Source organism: Protopterus annectens, chromosome 14.part0 (assembly GCF_019279795.1).
Source record: "Protopterus annectens isolate FY-2018-M chromosome 14.part0, PAN1.0, whole genome shotgun sequence".
Taxonomy (NCBI): Eukaryota; Metazoa; Chordata; order Ceratodontiformes; family Protopteridae; genus Protopterus; species Protopterus annectens.
The window spans coordinates 939,975,575-940,001,083 of NC_056748.1; the positions used below are offsets into that span (position 1 = coordinate 939,975,575).

At 41.0% G+C, this 25,509-nt stretch overlaps 1 protein-coding gene across 5 annotated transcripts in view; it reads left to right on the forward strand.

The window, feature by feature from the left end:
• The window catches only part of KAT6B (lysine acetyltransferase 6B), a 2,279,653-nt gene extending 2,257,746 nt beyond the window's left edge, over nt 1–21,907 (forward strand). For all 5 annotated transcript variants that reach the window (XM_044056739.1, XM_044056740.1, XM_044056738.1 and 2 more), the window contains exons 16-17: nt 17,140–17,437; nt 19,179–21,907. In XM_044056739.1, coding sequence (XP_043912674.1) covers nt 17,140–17,437; nt 19,179–21,745 — 2,865 coding nt within the window. In that variant the 3' untranslated portion in view covers nt 21,746–21,907. The remainder of the gene's footprint in view (nt 1–17,139; nt 17,438–19,178) is intronic.
• The last annotated feature ends 3,602 nt before the right edge of the window (nt 21,908–25,509 follow it).

Below are 25,509 nucleotides of genomic sequence, written 5' to 3' on the forward strand. Positions count from 1 at the left end.
TTGTTGTAAACAGCACAGTCAAGTTCCTATTGAAACTCCAACACTTCTTCACTGAGTGGATTCCACCGCAAGTGATCTTAAAAAATCTAAGCCCTCTACTGATGGTACAGAAGCATGTAATGACTGTACATCAGCTATACACATCACCAGAAAATGCATGCATTCCTCTAATTATTTAAAAAAAAAAAAAAACAGGAATCATTAGTGTAGAGTTTTCTAAGGATTATTATAGGTCATTTATATCTTGACATACCTTTTTAGATGTGAAAATTCATTTAAATTTAAAACAATAAAAAATTGGTAATAATTTAAATATGACAACTTGGGTTTAAGGATAATAGTTATTTGTTTGTTTATTTGTCATTTGTTAACCGTGCTAGTCCAGCTGAGCCAAGGGCTAGTTTCCAGTGGAGACCCCAGGAGAAAAGATCCAGTAAAAAATACAGAACATTAATGAGCATTCATTCAAAGAACAAGAAAATTACTAAGCTATACATTCATAGGCAAGAAAAAAATAGCATTTAACAGCAAGAAGAATTACATAGTTGTATCATTGCACATATTTACAATAACAGTAGTTATATTAGGAATTAAATAGTTGCAAAATGTTGAGTAAAGTACAGAATTAGTTTTGCGCTAGCATATTTTAGTATAACAACAGTCAAGAGTTAGACTGGTAATAAATGCATAAATAGTGTTCAGTATTAACAGAGAATACAAGTCTTAGAAGGCTGATAGGTTAAGAGTAAGGAGTGGTATAGAGAGGTGGGAGGTATTAAGTAGGGTTCTGGCATGGGCAGGAGCTAGAATTAAGAAGGTATTTTTTTAAGTTCAGTTCTGAAATGGGTTGTACAATTGATGTTGCAAATATTTGGTGGGAGGTTGTTCCAGGCTTGGGACATTGTGCTTTTATATAGAAGTTTACCAGTGTTTTTGTTGGTCTTATAAATATTAATGCGTTGATCTGAGCTGCAGAGAGTTCGAGGGGGGGTGTAGAGGGATATGAGAGAGGAGAGAGCAGGACATGCCGAGGGTTTGTTTAGTAAGTTTTGAGTGAACTGCAGGTGGGTAAGAAGAAAAAGCTGGGGGGAACTCGAGCCATTGAAGCTGTTTTAAAGCAAGGCAGTGATGGGAATTATATCGCTGATTGCTTGCAAATCGAGCAATGTTGTTGTAAGTTTGTTCCAGTCTGGTTATCTGGTAGATTGTAGAAATGTGAGTATAGGAGAGATGTAGAGAAGACAAGTTAGGAGGAAAGCCTGAGCCAGAGAGAGTTTGGAGTTAGAGGAAAGGACGTTTTTGCTTCTATAGAATAGAACCATTTTTTACTTGTCTTTTTAATACAGTGTTTAATATAGAGGTCAAATTTTAATTGGTCATCAATTAGAATACCGAGAAGTTTAGTGTGAGAATCCGCTTTGATAAGGGTCATGTGATAAGATGGAAAAAATGGTTTTATGGTGGGAGAGAGATTTAGGAAGGAAAAGGAGGAGTTTTTTTTTTGGGGGGGGGGGTTAGGATGACCTGGTTATCAGTTAGCCATTGTTTAACATTGTAAAATGTGTTTTGAGTGATTGAGTGGAGGTGAGAGATGTCATCTGAGCAGGAGATAAGGGTAGAGTCATCTGCGTATTATCAGGGAGGAGGTGGTACATATGAAGAGTGTAGGTTGTTTGTGAAGATGTTAAAAAGAAGAGGTCCCAGTATAGAGCCCTGGGGAATGCCAGTCTGGATGAGTAAGAAAGGGGAGCAGGTAGAAAGCCATTTGACTGACTGTAGTCTATTAGAGAACCTGAGAATAGCAGAGGAGGAGAAGTTGAGATCATCTAGTTGAGTTAGTAGTTTAGAGTGAGAAATGGTATCAAAAGCTTTTGAGAGGTCAAGGAAAAGACATGACACCAGTAGTTTTTTGTCTGTGGCCTCTGCAACAATATGCGTGAAAGATAGAAGGGTGGTGAATGTGCTATGGTTTAGCCTGAAGCCATGCTGAGTAGGGATTAGAAGGTTTTTGTCAGATAGTCCAGAAGCTGTTTGTGTATGCATTTTTCTAGAATTTTAGAGAGCGGTAAGAGAATGGCTATAGATCTATAATTTGACGGATCAGTGGAGTTACTTCCTTTGTGTAATGGTAAGGTATAAAATGATTTCTAGGTGTCAGGGACAGTAGATTCTTGGATTGACCTATTTATGCGTATAGAGACAGGGTAGGCTATTGAGTGAGCTGCATGGTTAAGAAAGGGGGGGAGTTAATATCAGAGGGGGAGCATGGTTGTAGTTTTAGTAGAAGAGATTTAATGGAAACAGTGGGGACAGGATTTAGAGAGAAAGGGGTGATATTTGTAGTGTTAGGCGTGGTGGTTGGAAGATTTTTAGTTTGGTCTGTTTGACTTACTTTGCGAATAGATTCAATGAAATAAGTTTAGTAGAGTTTCTTGAGGAGTATTGTTGAGATAGGGGTTTGGGGTACTGGGTCTTCCAGGGTGTGGGATCTTGTTAATGGTGGACCAGTATTTTGTAGGGTTATTGGGCCTCATAGTAGAATTTTTTTTGTCTTTATTAATATGATTTTTTGTGAGAATTCTGACCTCTTTATATTTTTGGACTACCACAATAGATTTAGATTTTAGCCAATCTTTCCAAGTGCTATACTGATTTTTCTTAAGTGTGAGGGTGTCCTTTGAGAGCAAAAGGGCGTGGGTTTTATTTAATCCTAACTTTCCTTAGTGGAGCTAGGGTATTAAGGATATCACGGAAAGTACGGTTGAAATCTAGAACTGCATCACTGAGAGGAAGGTTTCTGAGTTTGGACCAGTTTATAAATGTGAGCTTATTATTGAATGGTTGGACATTGAAGGATGAGAGGTTATGGCAATCTATGTAAAGATGGCCCTTGGTGTATGTAGTGAGTGTCTATCTACAAAGATGGGGAGGTGATCACTCAGGGAGTCTGGTAGTATGCCTGGATTTTGGTATAGGTTTGCATCAGAGGTAAGAATCCATGCAATGGTGGAACTGTAGTTGTTATTTTTATTATGGCGAGTGGGTGTTGTGATGAATTGGTTGAAGCCGTGAAGATTGATGTTAAGGTCTGGGGAGGTGGTTGATAGTTTTGCCAATCAGTGTTGATGTCTCCTAGTATAATACTTTCGTAGAGGATGTGGAGAGAAATCGAGGAGAGAATAGGCTGTAGAATAGGAATATTATTTCCAGGTGGAATATAGATAATTGCAATAGCAAATTTCTTTTGTGGGTTTAACTGGGTGGATGTTTGGGAGAGCTGTTGGTAGAGGGGATAAGTTGAATTGCTCTGAGTACATTATTGCTACTACTCTCCCTTTTTTGGTGTTCCTATCTAGATGGTAAATGTTGTAGTTGGGGGGGGGGTTCAGTGTTGGAGATATGTGTTTTTAACCATGTTTCAGATAGGGTTAAGGATATGTGGAGAGTAATGGGCTATCCAAGAGTGTAAGTCTGTAATTTTGTTAAGTAGACTTTGTAGGTAGATAGAGAGTTGTTTGGTAGCAGAGGAGGTGGGAGGAGATTGGAGACTAGTGAGTGATAGCTAAGTGGTGAGATGCTTGGGGGGACATGGAGTGGGGGTGGGAGGGCCTGGATTGGGTTAGATATCCCCATCAAGTAGAAGAGTTGTTAGTGGGCAGGGTTTAGAAGCATAGTTGCAGTAGTTGAGTAATTTGTATTTGAGCTTGTGTGAGGTAGGAGTTGGTGTGAATATTTTGAGTTTAAGGAGTTGTGAACTGGAGATATTAAACAGAAGGCAAGATTAAGAAAGGTAAGAGAGTGTCTTTTGTTAGGTAAGGGATGTGTGTGCATTGGGGAGGGATGCAGATAATTCAGTTCAGCATGATAAGAAGTTAGGAATGAGAAATAGAAGAGTAGGGGGGCTTATGGGGTAGAGTAGAAACATGACTGAGGTGAGAGAGTGGGTAATTGTTTTAGTTAGGTTTTATTTTGGGAGGTGAAAAAGGAAAATGAAGAGGGAGAATAAAATATCATGTGAGCTGCTGAAGAGTAGCAAGTTGGTTGGTGATTGTGGAATGGGGAAGGGGTAGTGAGTGGGAGGGAGTTTAGTTAGGGTGGAGAATTTCTGTGATTGGGTATACAAAGTTGGTGAAAGTATAAGTTTGAGGAAAGTGGGGGTGGGTGGGAATGGGTGTAGGATAGGGGAGCAGAGTGAACCCGAATGGGCAGAGCCAGTGTGCCACTTAGCGTAGGTCTACAGAAACAATCAGAGAAGAAAAAATTGCTCAGGTTGGTGTTTAAAGTGGCTATAGTCTCAGATTGTAATAGTAAATCTTCAGCTACTTTTCACTAGAGATTTCTCTGTTTGCTAGTGGTGTAACAAAACTATAGTTTACTAAAGAAGATTTAGAAAATAGGAATATGCATTAGTAGGCTTCAGCTAAATTCCTTCAATTACTACCATGATCAAATCATGGAACCTGTATGGGAAAGGTGCTACAGAGAAATAGACTAGGGGTAATAGTGGGCAAAGCAGCTATATTAGGTCAGTAGGGAGCAGAGCCATCCCAGGTTTGTGTGCACGCCACTTCTATAACTTAAATGGCTTCTTTAGATTGTACAAGGTAGTAGCATTTATTGTTAAAGGGCATACATGTCTTTACTGCTAGCACTGGTTCTCATTTGAAGGGTTCATGCCCAGATTTGAATGCAGTGCCAGGCTCATAAGATGAGATGTGGGTAAGCTAGCTGAAAAGATTGAACAGAGGAAAAAAGAAAGAGGAATGTTAATGGAGGGAGGCCAGTGGTTAGCAGAGATAAGTCACCTTATTTGCACTGTACTGGATGTGAAATTCATGCAACAGCAAATACATATTGCAAAAGAAAAAAGACTGTTTTACACCGTGAGAGTAGATGAGATCTATAGATATAGATTTAACTTATCTTCTAAAGGAAAAAAAATCATATTGACTGTTATACCATCAGCGTATATTGAAATTATGATCCACGTAAACGCTGTCACATTTGATTCGTTATTGCACTTAAACATGTAAACATATTACATTTAAATCCAGCTAAACACTACGACTATTTACTCATTTCTGTAAGTATTGCATTTGGTTCATTCCAACACTGCAACAGTTGAGCATTTCCGTGAAGTATACTAAAGGGAGGAAAACGCTGAAACCGTTCAGTATTTATTTAACTACTGCGCTTATGTCCAGGTAGAGTGCCACAGCTGCAGTACTCTTGTGCAATTTAAATGGATCTAGAACAACATGAATATGCTGTATTTCTAATCCATTTCTAGCTTTCGAGTCTTAACATTATTACCATATTCAGTTACTTAGCATAGTGTTCAAAACTCCAAAATTTGAAGGATAAAGAGCCCCAAGACAAAACAAGACAAAAACCAACAAAAAACGCAGGGCACTTGGAAACTCCAAAGTATAAGCACTAATTAAAACTGAAAATAAAAGAGGTTTAAAACACGGCTTCGTAAATAAATTCCACAACCTTTATTAACCCTTAACAGTTATCACCACATTTCCATCCAAAGCATAAGATTTCATCAGATATCTCATGAAGTCCTATACTTTGGATAAAAATATGGTGATAACTGTTAAGTTTTAATAAAGGTTATGGAATTTATTTGCGAAGCCATGTTTTAAACCTCTATTATTTTCAGTTTTAATTAGTGCTTTTACTCCGGAATTTGAGTGCTCTGTGGTTTTTGTTGGACTTATAGTAGTGTCTTTTACAGAGAAGATTACACTATTAGGCATTCGTAGGTCAAAAAGTACATCTCATGACTGTTACTATACAGCTGTCACAAAGTAGATGTGTCACAGACTGCAGTTACACAAATAACAAGTTGACAAACTTTAAATAAAGTGTAAATTACGGGGCGAGCACACTCCAGGACGGACACTAACAGGGGGCAGTGAGTCCAGAAAGCAATATTTTTAAAAATGGCACCTACATGTATCACTACCCTTTTAGTCTACCAAACAGAAGGGGAAGGGCTGAACATGTGCTGAGCCACCAATTACAGGATACCACAACTGAGCGTAACCTGAGAGCCAGAGTGCCACTTAGCCTAGGTCTACAGAAACAGTCAGAGAATTAAAAAATATAGCCAGAAGTCAGTTTATTAGGGATTCTAGACTGATCTCAGATCAAGAAATAATTTTAGATGACATTAAGAATATAATTTGTCTATTTATGGACAGGGACTGCAATATTAAATTGACAAAAACTGCTGATGAAATAATTAGTCAAAGAGAACTGTTTTCCAGCCATTTTAGTTAAAAGGTTGATCAAGCAGAGAGATGCATTGTTTTTCTATGTTGTTGTGACAGTTGACTGCAAGAACGTCATTGTGTGTATAACAATAGTTGGGGAAAAAAATTAAAGGTAAACCTAAACTTGTTTAAATTATACGGAATAAACCATGTTTTGTCAGTAAAAAAAGCTAACAGTGTCAGTAGTATTTTGTATAGGGACAAAAAAAGAAATTATACCTTTTAGTACAAATAAACAGAGTGGTACTTTTCCATGTAGAATCTGTAAAGGCTGTATATCTATGTCTAAAAGTAACTACATTTTTTGCCACACCATGATAATTTATTTTATTCTGATCAAAGAATTTCTTGTGACACGGATTGGTTAGTATTGCAATTTGTGATTGTTGCGAAGCATTTTAAATAGATATGACCACACTGGCCTTTAGGAAAAGAAATTTAGAACATGTATAGGATGTCATGGTTAAAAACTTTAATAGTGCTTTATCTAGACATGTATTACAGTTTTCAGAGTATAAGAAATTTCATTTTTTTGGATTAGAAAAAGTTTTATTAGATGCAAGAGGAGGTGACTTTAAAGAACAAAACAGAACAGAATGAGGCCCTGTGGCATTTGAGACTAAGGGCCAATACATTTTCTGGATTAAGTCATTCTAGTAATATTAATGTTTTTTATAAGACAGGAAAGTTGAAAAGCATCGCTCAAAACTTTTGTTTGTTGCAGTATTTATCAGATTTTATTTGGGTAAGTTTATGTTCAGAATTTTATTATGTATATTTCAAATCTATATATGCTTGTTTTAGTCAGCTGATCCTATACGTTCATAGGAGGTTACTAGGCTAATAAGACCTAGGGCCCTTGCAAGCTAGCCAAGTTCAACCATTATTCCCTTAAGGGTCTAGATATATCGTCTGTGTTATAAACAGATCTAAATCCGCACCGACTGCCCCTATCCAAGAGGGACACAGGTGAAATCCCTGGGGTGAATTTGCTGTTTCCCATCCAGTTTTCCAAGTTATGCTTAAAAAGGGTTAACAAGGGGCTCTGTTTAACCTGTATTGGAAGTTTATTTCCAAGGTGATGCAACCTCTGGAAGATGTATCTGCCTCTCCAGCAAGTCCTGTTGATGTCACATCCTCAGTTAAGGTCTCTAGACCTACCTACCATTTGACTTACAAATGTGCAGCATTTCCATTAAGGCAGGATCAGAGGTTACTTCTGTATGCAAGGAACAGGTCGCCTCTGAGTAGACTATACGATACAAAGTATAGTGACTGTGATTTCAGGCTGTCCATGTAAGACATGCTGAAGACCCTGAATTTTCTTTGTGAGGAACCTTTAAGGTCTATCCAGTTGCTTGTTTAGGTACATACCAAAGGGAACAGTGTACACTATTAATGACCTGATGAGGAAAGAGTACAGGGGAATTATAACCTCTTTTGTTCTGGAAGCTATGCCCTTGCTTATGAGGTGAGAAACATAGAAGGCCTTCCTTACCACCAATGGAGTCATTGTGATCAAAAATAAGGTTGCTGTCCATCTGTGTGCCCAAATCTCTCACCACTGATTTAGAGCTTAGGGCGGTGTTATTAATATGATAATCCACAGGGACATTGCCTTTGGCAAAGGGGATGATGATGCATTTTTTTGCATTGAGTTTAAGACCATGACTTTGGCACCAATCATTGGGTTACATAAGTCCTTCTTGTAGAATGTTGACATCATTTGGGGAATCGATGACTGCTCCCAATGTGCAGTCATCAGCAAACTTTGTCCGCCACAAACCTTTTGTTTTTACATGTAGCTCTCAGAAGTAGATTCCAAACAGTAGGGGCCCCAGCACCAATCTTTGTGGAACGCCACTGGTAATGGGTTGGGTGGTGGAGGTAAAGTTACCTATTTTGACTGTATATGTTCTGTCGGTGAGCCAGTTTGTAACTCACCTGACAGTATATGGGATGACCTCCAGCTGGCTGAGTTTTTCAATGATGCCTGAGTGGGGGGTTGTGTCAAAGGCCTTGGCCAAGTCTCGGTAGGCTGTATGAACAGATTTGCCTTCGTCCAAGGCTTTGTTGACAGTCTCGAAGAAGTCCACCATGTTCAAAGGCAGGATCTCCCTTTAACAAAGCCAAACTGAGTCAGGTGAAGTGTTTTGAAGGTCTCCTATGTCCTTGTTGATCAGGTCCAGGGTAATTCTCTCCATGGCCTTGCAGATAAGGCTGGTTAGGCTAATGGGTCTGTAGTTCCCAGGGCCAGTGGATGCACCCCCCCTCCCTTTGTGCAAGGGGAAGACGGTAACCATTTTCCGTTCAGCAGGGAAAAAAGCAGTGCTTAGGCTGTGGTTGAAAAGAGTACCCAATGGTGTTGCTGACTCCTGTTTTAAACAATTGAGAACGCAGCCTGGGATGTTATCAGGTCCCATATCCGGTCCCATAGAGGCTGTGTTTTTGGCCTTGGAGAGAGCAAATAAGACCTGCTCTTTAGAGATAGTAAGTGGAGAGTAGGTGGTAGGAATGTTTGGGATATATGTGGCGGGGACAGGGGGGGAGAAGTTGTCACTGAAACTGTCCGCTAGCATGTTGGCTATTTCCACTGGTTCAGTGTATGTGGTACCATTCACCACCAGTTCAGTACAAATCTGGACTTTTCCTTTAAGGTTTCGGATGTAGCTAAAGAAGGCCTTATGGTTATCCTTAGCTAGGGATGCTAATGTAGATTCATAGTTAGCTTTAGAGAACTTTACAAGATGTCTTATTTGCTTGTTCAAGCTGAGAAGGGTGTGCTTCCAATTCTGAGATCATTCCTTCTTACTCGTAGACAGCAATTTCTTATTATTATTATATAGCTTGTTTATGGTGGAAGTCCACAAGGCAGGTTTGTTTTTTTCTTGAGGATCTTGCTTTGGTCCTATCAAGAATGGCTGAATCAGTATAACTGTATAGATGTTTATACAATGCATTGGTGTATATCTCAGTATAGGTGTCCTTGCTGTCAGTGGGGACAGGAGCTTTGAAGCTATTTAATACCTTCTCGTAAGATGCTGTAGTTGGCTTTGCAGAAGTTTTTTTACCCTAATTTCTCCTGGGGGGGGGGGGGTCTGATGCTATCGTTGCTTCGAAAGAGACTGATTATTGATCACACTTAAGGTGGTGTACTATTCTACCATATTGGTGAGTACCAAGTCTAGAATGTGTGGGCCCCTAATGGAGGTGCCAACTTTCCGCTCCAAGGCATTTGAGTTAACAAAGTCCAAGAAACTTTGAACGAGTGTGATTGTATATATGTAATTTACCCAATCTATGGACAGGTAGTTAGTCACCCATAACCAGGGTGTTTGGTTGCATTTTGAGGAACTAATGTAGGTCTAAGGAGGCAGTGTGGATATCATGGTTCATGGAGGGGGATCTGTAGCTGACAATAACTTGGAGAGGGGTCTTTCCTATAGTTATTTGTGCATGGAGTAACTCTAGGGAATCATTCTGTTTAACCAATCTGGAGGTGTATTTATCTTTGAAGTCATTCTCTTTTAGTTTTCATGTGTTCATTTTGTGGTCTGAATGTGTGGAAGGCATTATATCCCAGTATACCCGGGGATGCTCTCCACAGCCTTGAACCATGTCTCTGTGACTGCACAGATGTTAATATCTTCCAAGGTGAGGAGGGTTTCCAGTGAGTTCAGTTTCAGATTTAGACTCCTAGCGTTTAGCAGCATAAACTTAAGGTTGTTTCTTGAGGACAGTTTTAGATCAGGAATTTTGTTTTTGTGTCATTGCCTAAAAAAGGCACTATGGGGCTGGCAACAGCCTTGTCACATGTTTTTTAGAATGTTATGTATTTGTGTATTTCTTGTTGTTGTATTATTCTGAAGAAGTCTGCTGTATGTGAGGTGAGAGTGCCAAGGTATGTTTCATTTAGTCTCAAGGTGTTTTGTGGGTTGTGGTTTGTTGTTTTACACTGACAAAGGTGTACCATTGAGTTTTAAGTGCACCCACCCCTCCTTTCTTTTTCTTAGTGTCTCTTTAGGGTTTGGGTGGGTACTTATATTCAGTCCTTCTTTTTAGGTACCCTTCCTCCCTAAATTGACATACAGCATAATGTTAAGTTGTGTATCTCGCCTTCATTCTTGCTGGATGGGTTCGGAGCCGACCTCGGCTCCGACTCGGCCACTCTAAAGCTCGAGAGTTGGTTCCACCGGCTCGAGGCCCCCCTTATATCCCACAATGCTAGGCGTGAATTACCTCAGATCTCGTTTGCCGCTACAGCGATCAAGGTGTTGTTTTTTCTACCGGCTCAGGTCAGTGGTATTAGATCAGTCTTAAAAACTATTTAAACCCCTTTTTAGCTTAGCTTTTTCTTCTTTAGCTATAGTGTAGTGGATATTATCCTTTCTACCCTTATCCAGTCCCTTTCCCACAAGAACTGTTAAGTTCTTTCCTTAGGCCTTCGGGCCCTCTATCCCTAATAGTGGTGTGTATGTGTTTTGTAGGGATTTATTTTATATAAATAACTAATTTCTTTAGCCTTTAGTTAATTTACTTTTTTCTGATAGTGTAATCGGTGTGTGTGTGTTTTGTGTGGTGATTACACTTCGGTTCCTTGAAAATGTCCAAGGATTCAAAGGTCTCAGGCTTCAAGAAGTGTGACTCGTGCTGTCAGAAAATGTCTCTGACAGACGGTCACACTTCTTGTGTGTACTGCCTGGGACCTTTACACCTGCAGGACTCTTGTGCTGTATGCCATGGCTTCAGCCCCAGAGTCCTGCAGGAAAGAAAGAACAAACTCATCCTAAGGGGTTTGCTCAAGCCTGAAGGTTCCCTAACTGCTTCATCGGGAAAACCTTCCAAGGCTTCTAAGACCTCGACTCCAGTTTCTGAGTCGAGGCCTAAGGCTTCGAAACCTACTGCTACATCGGCTCCGGATGGAGCCGATGAGTCTTTGACTACAATTTCTGTGGTTCCCTCGGCTCCGGCTGGAGCCGAGGTATTGGAGATTCCTGGGTCGGCTCCGATCAGACTATCGGAGCCGACATCTAGAAAGAGGTCGAGGTCACCATCCCTTGGCTCCGTTCATTCGGCTCCAGCATCTCCCTTGCTGTCTGAACGGAGCCACAGATCTCACTCCTCCAGGTCATCGAGGTTCTCGGATCATGACCTCCAGAGGGTAGTGAGTCGACTTCTAAAGTCCGAGGCACTGGCCCAAATGCTTCAGAGCCCGACTCATCAGTCGATGCCTCAACCTATTCCTCTAAATATTCCTCCTCCGACTCCTTTGAGCTTGGAGCCGGGGCGTCTCGGAACCGAGACTGTGGTAGCGTCGGAGCCGATACATTTGTCTTTGGTTCCGTCGTCGGCTCCGATTTCTTCTTTTGAAGAATCTCGGCGCCGGACTTCCCTCGTCGGCTCCGAGGGGGTGAGTGGCATCGGACCCTTGTCTGACCCCCCTCTCCCTCTCGGTGCTTCGGCACTGGTGAGTTCGGCTCCGACATCGGCCTCGGAGCCATCTCTGTCGGTGCCGAGGGAGGTTCTCAGCTTCTCGGAGCGGGGACCTCTGGCTCTGCCTGACAGGGGTGCGTTCGAGGTCATGCGGAGAGTGTTGGAACCTTGTTCAACTCCACAGTCGGCTCCGTCCATCCCTCCCTCTTCGGTGCCTCAGGTTATGTCTACTCACTCCCTCATCCCAGACCGCAGAGAGCCAGCTCCTCAAGAATCCCCTGTGGGGATCTCATCCTCTTCCGAGGCCTCCCCTGAATTGGCAGGAGCCCCCTAGGAAGAGAAAGTGTAAGAGGAAGCACATAGACTCACCTGAGTCTGTCACCTCTGACACAGATTTAGAGGATTCCGAGGGTTCCCCCCATTCCCCTTCTGAAGATGTCTCCTTCGCAGACATTCTAGAGATCCTGAAACAGAGGGGAAATTGGCCAGCCCTTAACCCTTCGGAGGATGAATCTGTGTATCTTGAGGCGTTTGGCTCTCGCCCTTCCACCTCCTGGGTGTCCCCCCCCTTTGATCCCCTCATGCAGGTGGTGGCAAAGAAAGCCTGGACGGCTCCTGACTCAGTGGACCCTACCCCCAGGAGACCTTCTAAATTTATAACAGCACCAACTGACAAACAATTTCTGACCAAAGGTGTTACTGTGGATGCTATGGTGGTAGCTGCTGCCACCAAGAAGGAACTAGCTGATCCTTCAGTGCCTGTTCATCCCCCTAACAAAGAATCTAGGTCTATGGACAGGTATGGGAAGCGGATGTTTTCGTCAGTGACCTTTGCAATGTGTTCGCTGAACTACCTATGCCATTTCACCCGTCTCCAGAGAGACTTGATCAAGGAAGCGAGTGAGATGTTGAAGGATCCTACAGCTGCAGATTTTCAGGACAAAATGAACACCCAGCTGACTACCCTGAATTCGATAGCTAACTCCTCCATGCGCCTCCTTTCATATGCGGCTGATGGAGCGAGTAGAGCCGCAGGGACAGGTGTTGCCTTATGCCGGCATGCCTGGATGCGACTGTGCAATTTTGCGGACCCCTTTAAAACGTCTTTCACTAATTCCCCGTTTGATGGATCATCTCTTTGGTCCTCAAGTGAAAGAAACCTTGACTAGGTGCGAGACGGATGGCAAAACTCTATCTGCCGTCTGAGTCCGTTTTTCTACTCCTTCTAGACCTTACCCCAAAGGCCAGAAAAGTGGGAAAATGTGGTTCCGCAAACAATCTCAAGGGAATTTGCCTGACGCACAGAGTCGGTTCCCCTCCAGAGGCAGAGGAGGGAACAATAATGGTAGACGTCGCCCCAGAGGCAGAGGGGGTCCGCAGAACCAGGGCAATCGAGAAACCTTTTCCGATCAGCCCTTTCAGCATCCCTGAGGTGTTGCCCGACTGTCCACCTTCGGAGGCAGTCGGGGGAAGATTGTCACTGTACCCAGAAGCCTGGCTATCCCTAACTCAAGACAAGTGGGTACAGTCCATCATTTCCGAAGGCTATTCCATTCCCTTCGTTCGCATTCCAAACCGATCAAAAAAATCCCTTCCAGATGTTCCACCCGCTCAAAGGGATCTTGCAGCTTTGGAAATTTCAAAGCTGCTTGCAAAAAGAGCAATTCAGCCAGTTCCAGCAGACCAGCAAGGATCCGGAATCTACTCCAGGTTCTTTTTAGTTCCAAAGAAAACAGGGGACTGGAGACCAATTTTGGATCTCAGTATCTTGAACAAGTCGGTCAAGAAAACAAGATTTCAGATGGTCACGCTACAGTCCATCCTTCCCCTATTGGGAAAGAAAAACTGGATGTGCTCTATAGACCTTCAGGATGCGTACTATCACATAAAAATGAACAGACGCTCCAGAAGGTTCCTCCGCTTCAGGCTGGGAACCAGTCATTTTCAATTCAGGGCCCTGCCCTTTGGTCTCACCACTGCCCCCCGGGTGTTTACCAAATGCATGGCAGTGGTAGCTTCTCACCTGAGACGTCAAGGATTCCAGGTGTTTCCATATTTGGACGACTGGCTCCTCACAGCTCCCACCAAGCATCTTCTTCTAATGACCAGGGACTACACCTTTCGCATTTGTCAAAACTTAGGCATTTCAATAAACTGCGACAAGTCTGTTTTGTCACCTTGTCATACTATTACCTTCATAGGCGCAAATCTAGACACAGTCAACATGTCTGCGAGACTAACGATCAGAGAATAACAGACATACACAAACTGGTCTCGCTCCTCTTCAGCAGCAACAGAGTCAAAGCCAGGTTAGTTCTGAAAGTATTGGGGATTATGGCGGCTGCCATACCTCTGCTTCCATTAGCCAGATTCCACATGAGAATCCTTCAATGGATGCTCTTCACACAATGGTCATACCAGCAACTTCCGATGTCCCACACCATTATGATTACGCAAACATGCAGGAATCATCTTCTGTGGTGGATGTCTTCCCCTCAGCTCTTCTTGGGAAGACCTTTTGTTCCTTCCCCTCCGGTTGCTACTCTGACAACGGACGCCTCCCTGATCGGGTGGGGGGGGCATTATCAGGGCAGAACTGTCCAGGGCACATGGCAACCAGACGAATGCCACTTGCACATAAATGTTCTAGAGATGAGAGCAGTGCTTTTAGCGTTGCAAGCCCTTCAAGACTCTCTTCCCTTGGGAACGATAGCAATCCAGACGAACAATATGTCTGTAGTGTGGTATATCAACAAACAAGGCGGAACCAGGTCCTATCCCCTATGTCGAGAAGCACTCAGACTGTGGCAATGGGCGATTTCTTCTCAGCGGTTTCTGATAGCAACGCACATCCCCGGGAAATCCAATCATATCGCGGACAAGTTGAGCAGAGCTATCCTCATGCCTCACGAGTGGTCTCTGAAAGACTCTGTTGTGAGAGAAATTTTTCTCAAGTGGGGTCAGCCTTGCTGCAACCTTTTTGCTACTCCCCAAAACAGCAAGTGCAGAGATTATTTCACCCTATTCCCGTTACCAGGCCAGCCCAGCAGAGACGCTCTAGTCCAAGTTTGGCCCCGGGGACTTCTGTATGCATTTCCTCCCTTCCCACTAATCTCTCAAGTGATACAGAAAGCTATCGCTCAGAAGGCCTCCTTGATCCTCATTGCTCCTTACTGGCCTTGACAGGTTTGGTTCCCCTTTCTACATCAATTTCTGTTGGAGCAACCTTGGCATCTGGACCTAGTTCCAGATCTTTTGATCCATCAGTCGGGTCAGTTTCATCGCTCCCTCCCCTCTCTGAACCTCACTGCTTGGTTCCTCCAATTCCAACCTTAGCCAGGCTTCCTCAAATATCTCACTCTGTTCGAGATATTTTGATAGCTTCCCATAAATCATCCACTCGAAAGATTTATCTGAGTAAGTGGAAACGTTTTGCCTATTGGGCTCAAGGAAGGGACATAGATCCTTTCACGGCTTCCATCCAAATAGTCCTTGATTTTCTAGCTGAACTCTTCCATGCAGGTTCATCTCCTTCTACTCTTAAAGTTCAATTGGCAGCTATTTCTAACTTTCATGTGGGCATTTCAGAGTCTGCCATAATGTCCCACAAGCTTTGCAAAGCCTTTTTGAAGGGAGTTTTTCTACTCAGACCTCCTATAAGAAATCCTCCTCCTCCTTGGGACCTAAATTTAGTTCTCAGTTCCTTAATTCTCCCCCCCTTTCGAACCTGCAGCTTCCTGTTCTTTAAAACTGCTATCATGGAAGACTCTCTTTCTGGTAGCTATTACTTCAGCTAGAAGAGTTTCAGAACTTCATGCACTCAGCTGTCGACCTCCTTATCTGTTGTTCCATAAGGACAGGGTATCCTTACGAACCAACCCGTGCTTTTTACCTAAAATAGCCTCGGCGTCTAACCTAAATCAAAGCATTGACCTCCCTGTGTTTTTTCCAGACTATTCTAATAGGTCTGAACAAAAATTGCATTGGCTAGATGTTCATCGTCAGTTAAGGTACTATTTGGATAGAACCAAAACAATTCAGAAAATCTGACCAGCTGTTTGTCTCTTATGCAGAAGGCAGAAAGGGACTTTCTGTTTCCAAGGTATCACTATCTAGATGGCTAACATCTCTAATTTCCATTGTCTATGAAATAAGACACCAAAAGCTGCCTAACAAACCTAAAGCCCATTCCACCAGAGCTTTGGCTACTTCTATAGCCTTCCAAGACAGACTGCCTATTGACACCATTTGTGCAGCGGCTACTTGGGCTACTCCTCACACTTTCATTTCACATTATAAGTTGGATTTAGCTTCTAGGCATAGAGCTAACTTTGGTTCCACTGTTCTCAAGAGTCTGTTCCGTTAGGCCACCCGGGACAAGGTGCTAGGGACGCGGTCCCATCCAGCAAGAATGAAGGCGAGATAGACAACTTAACATATAGAAGTTATGTTCTTACCATAACGTTCCATGTTAGTTGTCTTCTTCTCACCTTCTTTATTGCGTCCCACCCTCCTTCCCCCTGGCCTGGACAGACCTAGAGGAGTTTGATTGTGACCTCTCTTTCTACCACCTCTTTGCGATAGGTATATGCTCTGCTGTGCATATTTTCCTAGATCAGGCTTAGGTCACCTTTTCTCCTTTCCTTTGTTTATAGAGGTGGACTCTTTTCCAGTTTTTTCCTGGTTGTATTATTAGCTGGGCCTAGCTCACAAACGAGATCTGAGGTAATTCACGCCTAGCATTGTGGGATATAAGGGGGGCCTCGAGCCGGTGGAACCAACTCTCGAGCTTTAGAGTGGCCGAGTCGGAGCCGAGGTCGGCTCCGAACCCATCCAGCAAGAAAGAAGGCGAGAAGAAGACAACTAACATGGAAAGTTATGGTAAGAACATAACTTCTATATTATTCTCATCTGGTTGAACATTTTGGTCAGAGGTTCACTTTTTGCAGGCAAATTTTCATGTTGTGGTCTCAGGTCTCACCACATGGGGGAAGAAGAGCATGAAAAAAACAAAGATGGAGTGGGAAGATGTCCCTCTTAATGGTAGGTGCTGATTTCCATATAGGAGGGCATCCACCCAAGGAGAGGGAAGGTTGCAAGGGTGTGGAAGTTGGGCTAGACATCTTATCTTTTGTCAGACATCCCAAGAAGAGTGGACATACTTGAACAACTGCTATACTGTAATGGTGAGTGTACTTACAATGACTGTACTTTCTTCCAACTTCTGTTTTCTAGCCTTTGATTGGCAGAACAAATTCAGAGGTGTTACTTGTGAAGATAGCAGCCCATTAGTTCCAATGGAAGACTCAAAAAAAAAAAAAAAAGATAGTATAGATCATTGACTAAAAGATATGAAAATATTGTTAAACATCAAGAAAGATTCTTTAAGAAAATTACTCATTGTATTGCTGTTTTATTTCAGAAACTTCCAATCGTTAAAACCAGGGGTCGCAAACGTAAGAGAATTAACAGCAGTGTTACTACAGAGACAATTTCTGAGACTACAGAAGTATTAAATGAACCCTTTGAAAATTCTGATGATGAAAGACCAATGCCACGGCTTGTGCCTCCTGAGGTTGAAGGGAATGAAGAGAAGGACTTTAAGCCAGTCATTAAAAGGTTTTATAGGCGCCAGCGTGGTAGGCACAGGCACATTAACAAGCAGGAAAAAGACAGTCACCGACCTGATGATGAAAAACTTGGTGCCGATTACTGTACAGGTAATGAAGAATTGACTCAAGAGATATTCAGCAGCAGTAATGTAATTTATGTTGCTGAGAAGCAAGGGTAGAACTCTCACATTGACTAGAAGTGCCATTGTTGGCAAAATAGTATTAGTAAAGCAAGGAATTTTTTTTGTTAAAAGTTAACTTTTGCTCACACAGTTGCTCTACATCTTTTTTTGTACAAAGAAGTAACAGTGGACTCCAGTATATTTCATTTCTGAAAATAAACTGTCTTGCTTTATGTAATTTTAGGATGTTTTAGTTGCTAATCCCCAACAAATCTCATAAAAGGTAGATTGCTTCATTGTTGCTTTTTGATTTTTTTCTTAACAATTTTAACTGATTGTATACATATGCAAAGGTTGTTGAATACCAAGCCTGCATTGCATAAATTTTGGAAGTTATTTTCCTAGCTGCATGCTGTGGTACTGATGCTACAGCCTAGATGTAGAATATTGTTCGAGTACTGGTGCATTGAATAACTGATTCTCTTCTCGCATTTTAATTTAAAATCTTGTAGACGTGTGTTTTAGTATTTTGTTGTGTGAAAGGTTGTCTGTAGTTCGGTAATGCCTTCACTTGATCTGACATTTAATGTTGTGAAACAATTTATGAAGTTAAGCAAAATTTATTTATTGTACAAAAAAAAAAACATTTCTCCATATTACCCATCAGCTGTGTTAGGGGCATCTCTGAAATTATTCTTTTATGTTTATCCTTTTACAATTCTTCACAATTTTAGCCTCCTGTTTTCCTTAATCCCAAGCTGCTCCTCCAGTGGTATTACTATAGGGCTAGAAATAAAATAAAAATGAGTTATGATTACATGCTGTAAATGGAAGTAAAGGTTAAAATTGACATTTCAACAAGAAATCTTCAGAAGCCTACCTAATAAGAAAGCAAGCTGTCATTTATTTTTCTTACAGAATCTTTCTGACGAGGGCTTAGGGTTGAAACATTATTTTTTAACCTTTATTTTCCATCAACACCATATATTTATAACTTTTTTTTCCCCTGGCCACACGTGAACAGCACTGCCTACTTTGTTGTTACCCTGGCCTTTTTGTTTCAAAGCAGCTGTCAGTTTGAAGACCGTGTTGCAGGAGTTTTGTAGATCTAGTGAAAGTTGTCTGATAGCAAACAATAAAATTTTCCCTTTTGTCGCTCAGGCATGTGGCAGATGCTGCTTTTGGAGCTTCCTTAATAATGCTTAAATGTTGCATGATTTGTCAGCTGTATATGTGATATTGCACTTCTTTCTCCCCTTGTAGTTACTGTAGAGAAACATAAGTATGTATGTAGGTACTGTGATATACTATGGCAAATAGGAAAAAGGAGGTTCACCCTTGAAAATTGCATTCCTTAGGAGGTTGACCATTTGTATGCTGTTCCTTCCTTTTCTTTACAGGGGGGTCCTACTGGTCAGAAATTAGTTCTGGGGTTTACAGGACATGGAGAAAGATAGGAGTCAGTCCAGGAGTACAAGAGTGTAAGGTTAGAGCCCTTCAAAGAGGTTTTGGGTATTGCCATATCAAGTAAGGAATGTCTTAGGCCTTCACAAGTAGAAGTCATAAATAGCACCCCCCCCAAAAAAAATGTGGAAATGGTTAAAGGAGGATATTGGAAAAGGCTGCCTTAAATACATTATGGAAGAAATCAGATCAGGCTGAAGAAATGTTCAGTTCTTGCAAAACTCAAAGTTCATCTCTTACAAAATCTGTTTTTTTCCCTTTAGCTTCTTCAAAGGAAACTACAAAGGACAATCCAGAACCTGTAAAGTGTAAAAAAGGTTGGCCCAAGGGAGTAAAGCGTGGACCACCCAAGTGGAGACGCAAGAAGGAGAAAAAATATGGCTTCAAACTGAACCTGTATACTCCACCTGAAACTCCTTTAGAACCCGACCTCCAAATGGCTTGTGAAGAACAGAAGGAAGTAGCTGATGAACAAACCAAAGCTCATGTTGAAACTAAGCAGGACTGCAGTATGATTCTAAAAGAAGAAAAATCTCAGGTAACTGATTCTGCAAAGGTATCATCTAAAGTTCAGAGATTTGAAGACATTACTGCTAAATCAGAGGAAAGTGATACTGTGAATGAAAAATCTGAAGATGAAGAAGAGGAAGCAAGATCAGAAATGGCTAACAACCTTGAAGAAAGTCACAGTAATAAACAGCTATGCATAGAACAAAGGAATGAAGGACTTGTAGCAAAGGAGTGTGATAAGTCTAGCAAGGCGGTGGATCGTGAAGAGGATGAAGAGGAGGAGGAAGAGCCAACTCATAATGATGATCATGATGCAGATGATGAGGATGATGGTCACCTGGATTTAAATGAAGCAGTAAAGGAAGGCAACTTGGAATCACTCAGTGTAGTACATGAACAACAGGAGGTTTTTTTAGACATGAATGTTCAAGGCACTGCTTCTGAGCATGATAGTGTAATGGAGTGCACAGATAATCTTGCAGCAGAGTCAGAAGAAGAACATTATAATGAGCCCACTGCAGAGTCAGAAGAAGAACATTGTAATGAGCCCACTGCAGAGTCAGAAGAAGAACATGATAACGAGCCCACAGTTGATTCAGAACATGTGCTTGAATCTGAAGATGAAAATTCGGATGACCAAGATCAAAAAGACAATGAACAATTTAGTCCTGAATTTAAAGTCAGTAATCTAGATGCTGAGGTCGATACAGAGACTGCACAAGCAGTTCAGTCTCTGACTCAGGAGAACAGTGAAGACGAGGAAGAGGAGGAGGAGGAGGAGGATGAAACTTTCCAAGACTGTGCAGAAACAGAGGAGGCATGCAGGAGTCTTCAGAGTTATACTAGGACAGTTCAAAGCCCCCAGATGCATACCACAGATCACTCAAACAGCAGTAGTCCTGAGTCTGTCCACTCTCACCCTAGCCAGTCTGTGCACTCTGTTAACAGTCCAGATATTCCAACTCTGGATGGCAGTTATACACAGATTAGTCCAGATCAAAATAATATCTCTGTGCCGTCTCTACAAAACTTGGAAACCAGCCCAATGATGGATGTTCCATCAGTTTCAGATCACTCACAGCAGGTTGTGGATAGTGGGTTTAGTGACCTAGGCAGTATAGAAAGTACAACTGAAAACTATGAAAATCCTAGTAGTTATGATTCAACAATAGGAAGCAGTATTTGTGGGAATAATTCATCTCAAAACAGCTGCTCGTATAGTAACATCACATCTAGTAGCCTTACTCCGAGTAGCTGTGCAGTTACGCAACAGATGGCAAGTGTTAATGGGAGCTGTAGTGTAATGCAGCAGAATAACATCAGCTCTCCTTCAAACTGTAGTGTTAAATCTCCTCAAGGATGTGCCGTTGAAAGACCCCCAAGCAGCAATCAGCAACAGCAGCAGCAGCTGTCACAGTGTAGTATAAATACAAACTTTACACCATCTGTGCAGTTGAGTGAAATTCCAGAGACTGGTAATGCTAACATTGCCGTTTATGAAAGGATGGGACAAAATGACTTTGCAGCAGGGCATTATGCTCAGCCATCAGCCACATTTAGCCTAGCTAAACTGCAGCAGTTGACAAACACATTGATGGACCATTCTTTGCCTTACAGTCATTCAGCAGCAGTTACTTCCTATGCAAATAGTGTCTCACTGTCCACACTGAGTAACACAGGGCTGGTCCAGCTGTCTCAGTCAGCACATTCTGTTGCCGGTGGCCCACAGACTCAATCAACAGTGACCCCTCCACCTAATTTGACACCGCCACCTATGAATTTGCCACCACCTCTTTTGCAGCGGAATATGGCAACCCCAAATATTGGACTCACCCACTCACAGAGACTGCAGACTCAGATGACAACCAAAGGACATGCATCTGTGAGACCGAAGTCGTCATCTCTGCCATTGACAGCAGCAGTTCATTCACAACAGATCTATGGGCGTCCTCCTCCTATGCAGACACCTGCACGAACTTTATCTATGCAGCGCAGCATGAATATGAGTGTAAATCTGATGCCAACTACCCCTTATAATGTTAATTCAATGAACATGAACACGCTGAATGCTATGAATGGTTATAGGATGCCTCAGACTGTGATGAATGGTGGCTACCATGGCAATCATAGCTACATGAATCAGGCACCACAGTACCCAGTGCAGATGCAGATGGGAATGATGGGAACGCAGCCATATGCACAGCAGACAATGCAGGCAACTCCACACAGCAACATGATGTACAGCCCACCAGGACATCATAGTTATATGAATACTAGCATGTCAAAACAGTCTTTAAATGGATCATATATACGGAGGTAGATTACACTATTTTGGCTATTTATAGTACTGAAATTGCCAGTCATTTAAAATTGCACAGGGATGACTGGAATAATGGACTTTTAATTTTAACAATTAGTACGATTGCTGAAAACTGTGTGTATGTAGGTGTGTGAATGTATACATGTGCGAGTGTGTGTCTATATATATATATATATATATATATATATATATATATATATATATATATACACACACACACATATAGTGAATGTATGCATGTGTGTGTGTGTATATGTGTGTGTATATATATATATATATATATATATATATATATGTGTGTGTGTGTTTGTGTGTGTATATATATATATATATATATATATATATATATATATGTGTGTGTGTGTGTGTGTGTGTATATATATATATATATATAATGTACACACACAAAATACATGTAAAATATATGTATGTTCGTTTCTATATTTGTGTGAGAGCATATATATATATATATATATATATATATATATATATATATATATATGCCTGTGTGTGTGTGAGTGCATATATATATATGTCTGTGTATATATATACACACACACACACACACACACACACACACACACACACACACACACACACACAGATTTACATGTTGTACTTATTTGTTCACCTGCGTTACCATGCTTTGTGCAGCAGAAAGCCTTATGCAGTAATCATAAAGTATTTATGTTCCTATGTTGTTTTTCTGTTTTTTTCTTTTTTTTTATAATTTATGAGTGGATCTTATTTTTGAACAAAAGGAAAGTTGTACTGCAAGTGTACCTGTTGCCACATACACAAAGTAATGTACATTTACAGAGAGTAGTCTGATAGTACTGGACCCAACATGCATTCTATATATTTGCCTTTTGCCTTCATTGTTTCTGTTACTGTATATTTTGTTTTTTCTTAAAGTGACACCTTACAGCATGCTGCTAATGTCTTTGTTAGTGACAGTGCATTTTGTAGTTCTGTAAAAGTGTTGTGCTTAATTTAACAATAAGCCATTTCCTAAGTTTATTTCCTTGATTAGGTTGCCCCAGTTTCAGGTTGAAAAAAAATCTATATTTTTGTTAATTGCAAAATTGTAAAAAGTTATTAACATTAGTACTGATTCTGCTAGTCTAAGGGGTTTTATTGCTAAATGTTTGGTGTATAATTGATAATGTTCCCACTTTAGTAACAGCTGAGGGGGAAAAAGGCAGCTTTCTGTTTTATAAATGGAATTTATTTTGTCTGTTTAATGAATGACACAGATTTCGGTGTTTATACCTGTCCAGTTTTGAAAATATTTCAAATGAACATTATTAAAAAAAGTGATGGAATTAAAGAAAATAAATAGTGAATTTGGTGCAGAGTTGCTATTTTATGGAAATGCCTTTAACTTTACATTTTCATTCCATCTGTAGATTTTTCTATCTTTATAAAATATTGGAATTATATTTTAAAGAAATGGAAGAACAAACCTTAGAGAAGTAGGTTGTGAATAGACCACATTAAGCTTATGTATCGCATGTAAAAAGCTGAAGTTATTTGTGTCTGTTTATACTGCTTCCTTTTGTAGCCTTTGTACCTGTACAGGGTGACTGTAAAGAACCGAAAGGACAAGGCTGAATAATGTATTATATAGAGCAAAGTGATGCTCTTGTATTTATCGGTTATCTTTTTAGTCAGTCACCTAAAAACGCTGTACATTTTAATATAAAATAAATTATGATGAGCCATTTAAAGCTTTCTGTATCATGTCATATTATGAAAGAGAAAATGGGTCCATTTTGCATGCATGCTATGTTGTTATTGTTACAGTGCCTTAAAACAAAGATGTTAGCATTTTGGTAGCTTGATATAGTAACTTTTTTAGACATTTTAGAGTTAACTGGTTCTGTGATGGAGAATGTGTTGCAGCCATATTTGCCAAGCAGCCAAAGGCATATGTACTGTCAGTGCCACTGTATGCTGTTGTTGTAGTCAAGACCGACAATAAAGAAAGAAAACAATAAGACCTTCAGTTTCTCTAGAGCATGACACTGTCATTTGTTTAGTTATATTTGCTTGATAGGTGGGTTATATTTCATTAAGAAGTCACTTTGTGAACAGTAGCTTTCTTTCAGAATATACTTTGCTTTGATTTTCCTTGGTAGAGTTTATAGATCTTAGATAAGCTGGAAATTAAAAGGATTTTTAGCAGTGCTGTTACCAAATCCAGAGAATGCTGTCAGCAGAATTATAGATGTTCATCAATGGATCACTATTGCCATAGACTAAGCTACACCGGATATAAAAAGTGTAAACACCCCTGTTCAAAAAGCCAGTTTTTTGTGATATAAAAAAGTGAGACTGCAATAAATCATTTCAAAACTTTTCCTATCTTTAATGTGACCTATAAACATGTACAATTCAATTGAAAAACAAACATATCTGTTAGGGGAAAAATATAACAAAAAATGTACAATAAGCTAGTTGCATAAGTGTGCACACCCTTAATCTAATACTTTGTTGAAGCACCTTTTTATTTAATTACAGCATTCAGTCTTCTTGGGTAGGAGTCTATCAGCATAGCACATCTTGACTTGGCAATATCTGCCCACTCTTCCTTGTAAAAGTGCTCGAAGTCTGTCAGATTGCGAGGGCATCTCTTGTGCACAGCCCTCTTCAGGTCACCCCACAGATGTTCTATTGGATTTAGGTCTGGGCTCTGGTTGAGCCATTCCAAAACTTTAATTTTCTTCTGGTGAAGCCATTCTTTTGTTGATTTGGATGTATGCTTGGAGTCATTGTCGTGTTGAAAGGTGAAATTCCTCTTCATCTTCAGCTTTCTAGCAGATGCCTGAAGGTTTTGGGCCAAAAGTGACTGGTATTTGGAACTGTTCATAATTCACTCCACCTTGACTAAAGCCCCAGTTCCAGCTGAAGAAAGGCAACCCCAAAGCACGATACTGTTTCCAACGTGCTTTACCTTGGGGATGGTGTTCTTTTGGTGAGGTGAAGTGTTGTTTTTGCGCAAAAGTACCTTTTGGAATTGTGGCCAAAAAGTTCAACCTTGGTCTCGTCAGACCATAACACATTTTCTCATATGCTTTTGGGAGACTTGATGTTTTGTTTTGCAAATTCTAGCCGGGCCTGGATGTTTTTCTGTGTAAGAAAAGGCTTCCATCTTGCAACCCTACCCCATAGCCCAGACATATGGAGAATATGGGAGATTGTTGTCACATGTAGTACACAACCCATACTTGCCAGAAATTCCTGCAGCTCCTTCAGTGTTACTGTAGGTCTCTTGGCAGCCTCCCTGACCAGTTTTCATCTTGTCTCTTCTTTAATTTTGGAAGGACGTCCAGTTCTTTGCAATGTCACTGTTGTCCCATAGTTTCTCCACTTTTTGATGACTTTCTTCACTGTGTTCCCTGGTATATCCAATGCTGTGGAAATTCTTTTGTACCCTTCTCCTGACTCATACCTTTCAACAATGACATCCCTTTAATGCTTTGTAAGCTGTCTGCGAACCATGGCTTTTGCTGTAACAGGCAACTGAGTAAATGTCAGGAAAATCCTACTAGGACAGCTGAACTTTATTTGGGGTTAATCATAGTCTCTTTAATTGATGGCAGGTGTGTACCCAAGAAGACTGAATGCTGTAAATAAATCATAAGGTGCTTCAACAAAGTATTAGTTTAAGGGTGTGCACACTTGTGCAACCAGCTTATTGTACATGATTTACTTTTTATATTTTTCCCCTAGCAGATTTGTTTGTTTTTCAATTGAATTGT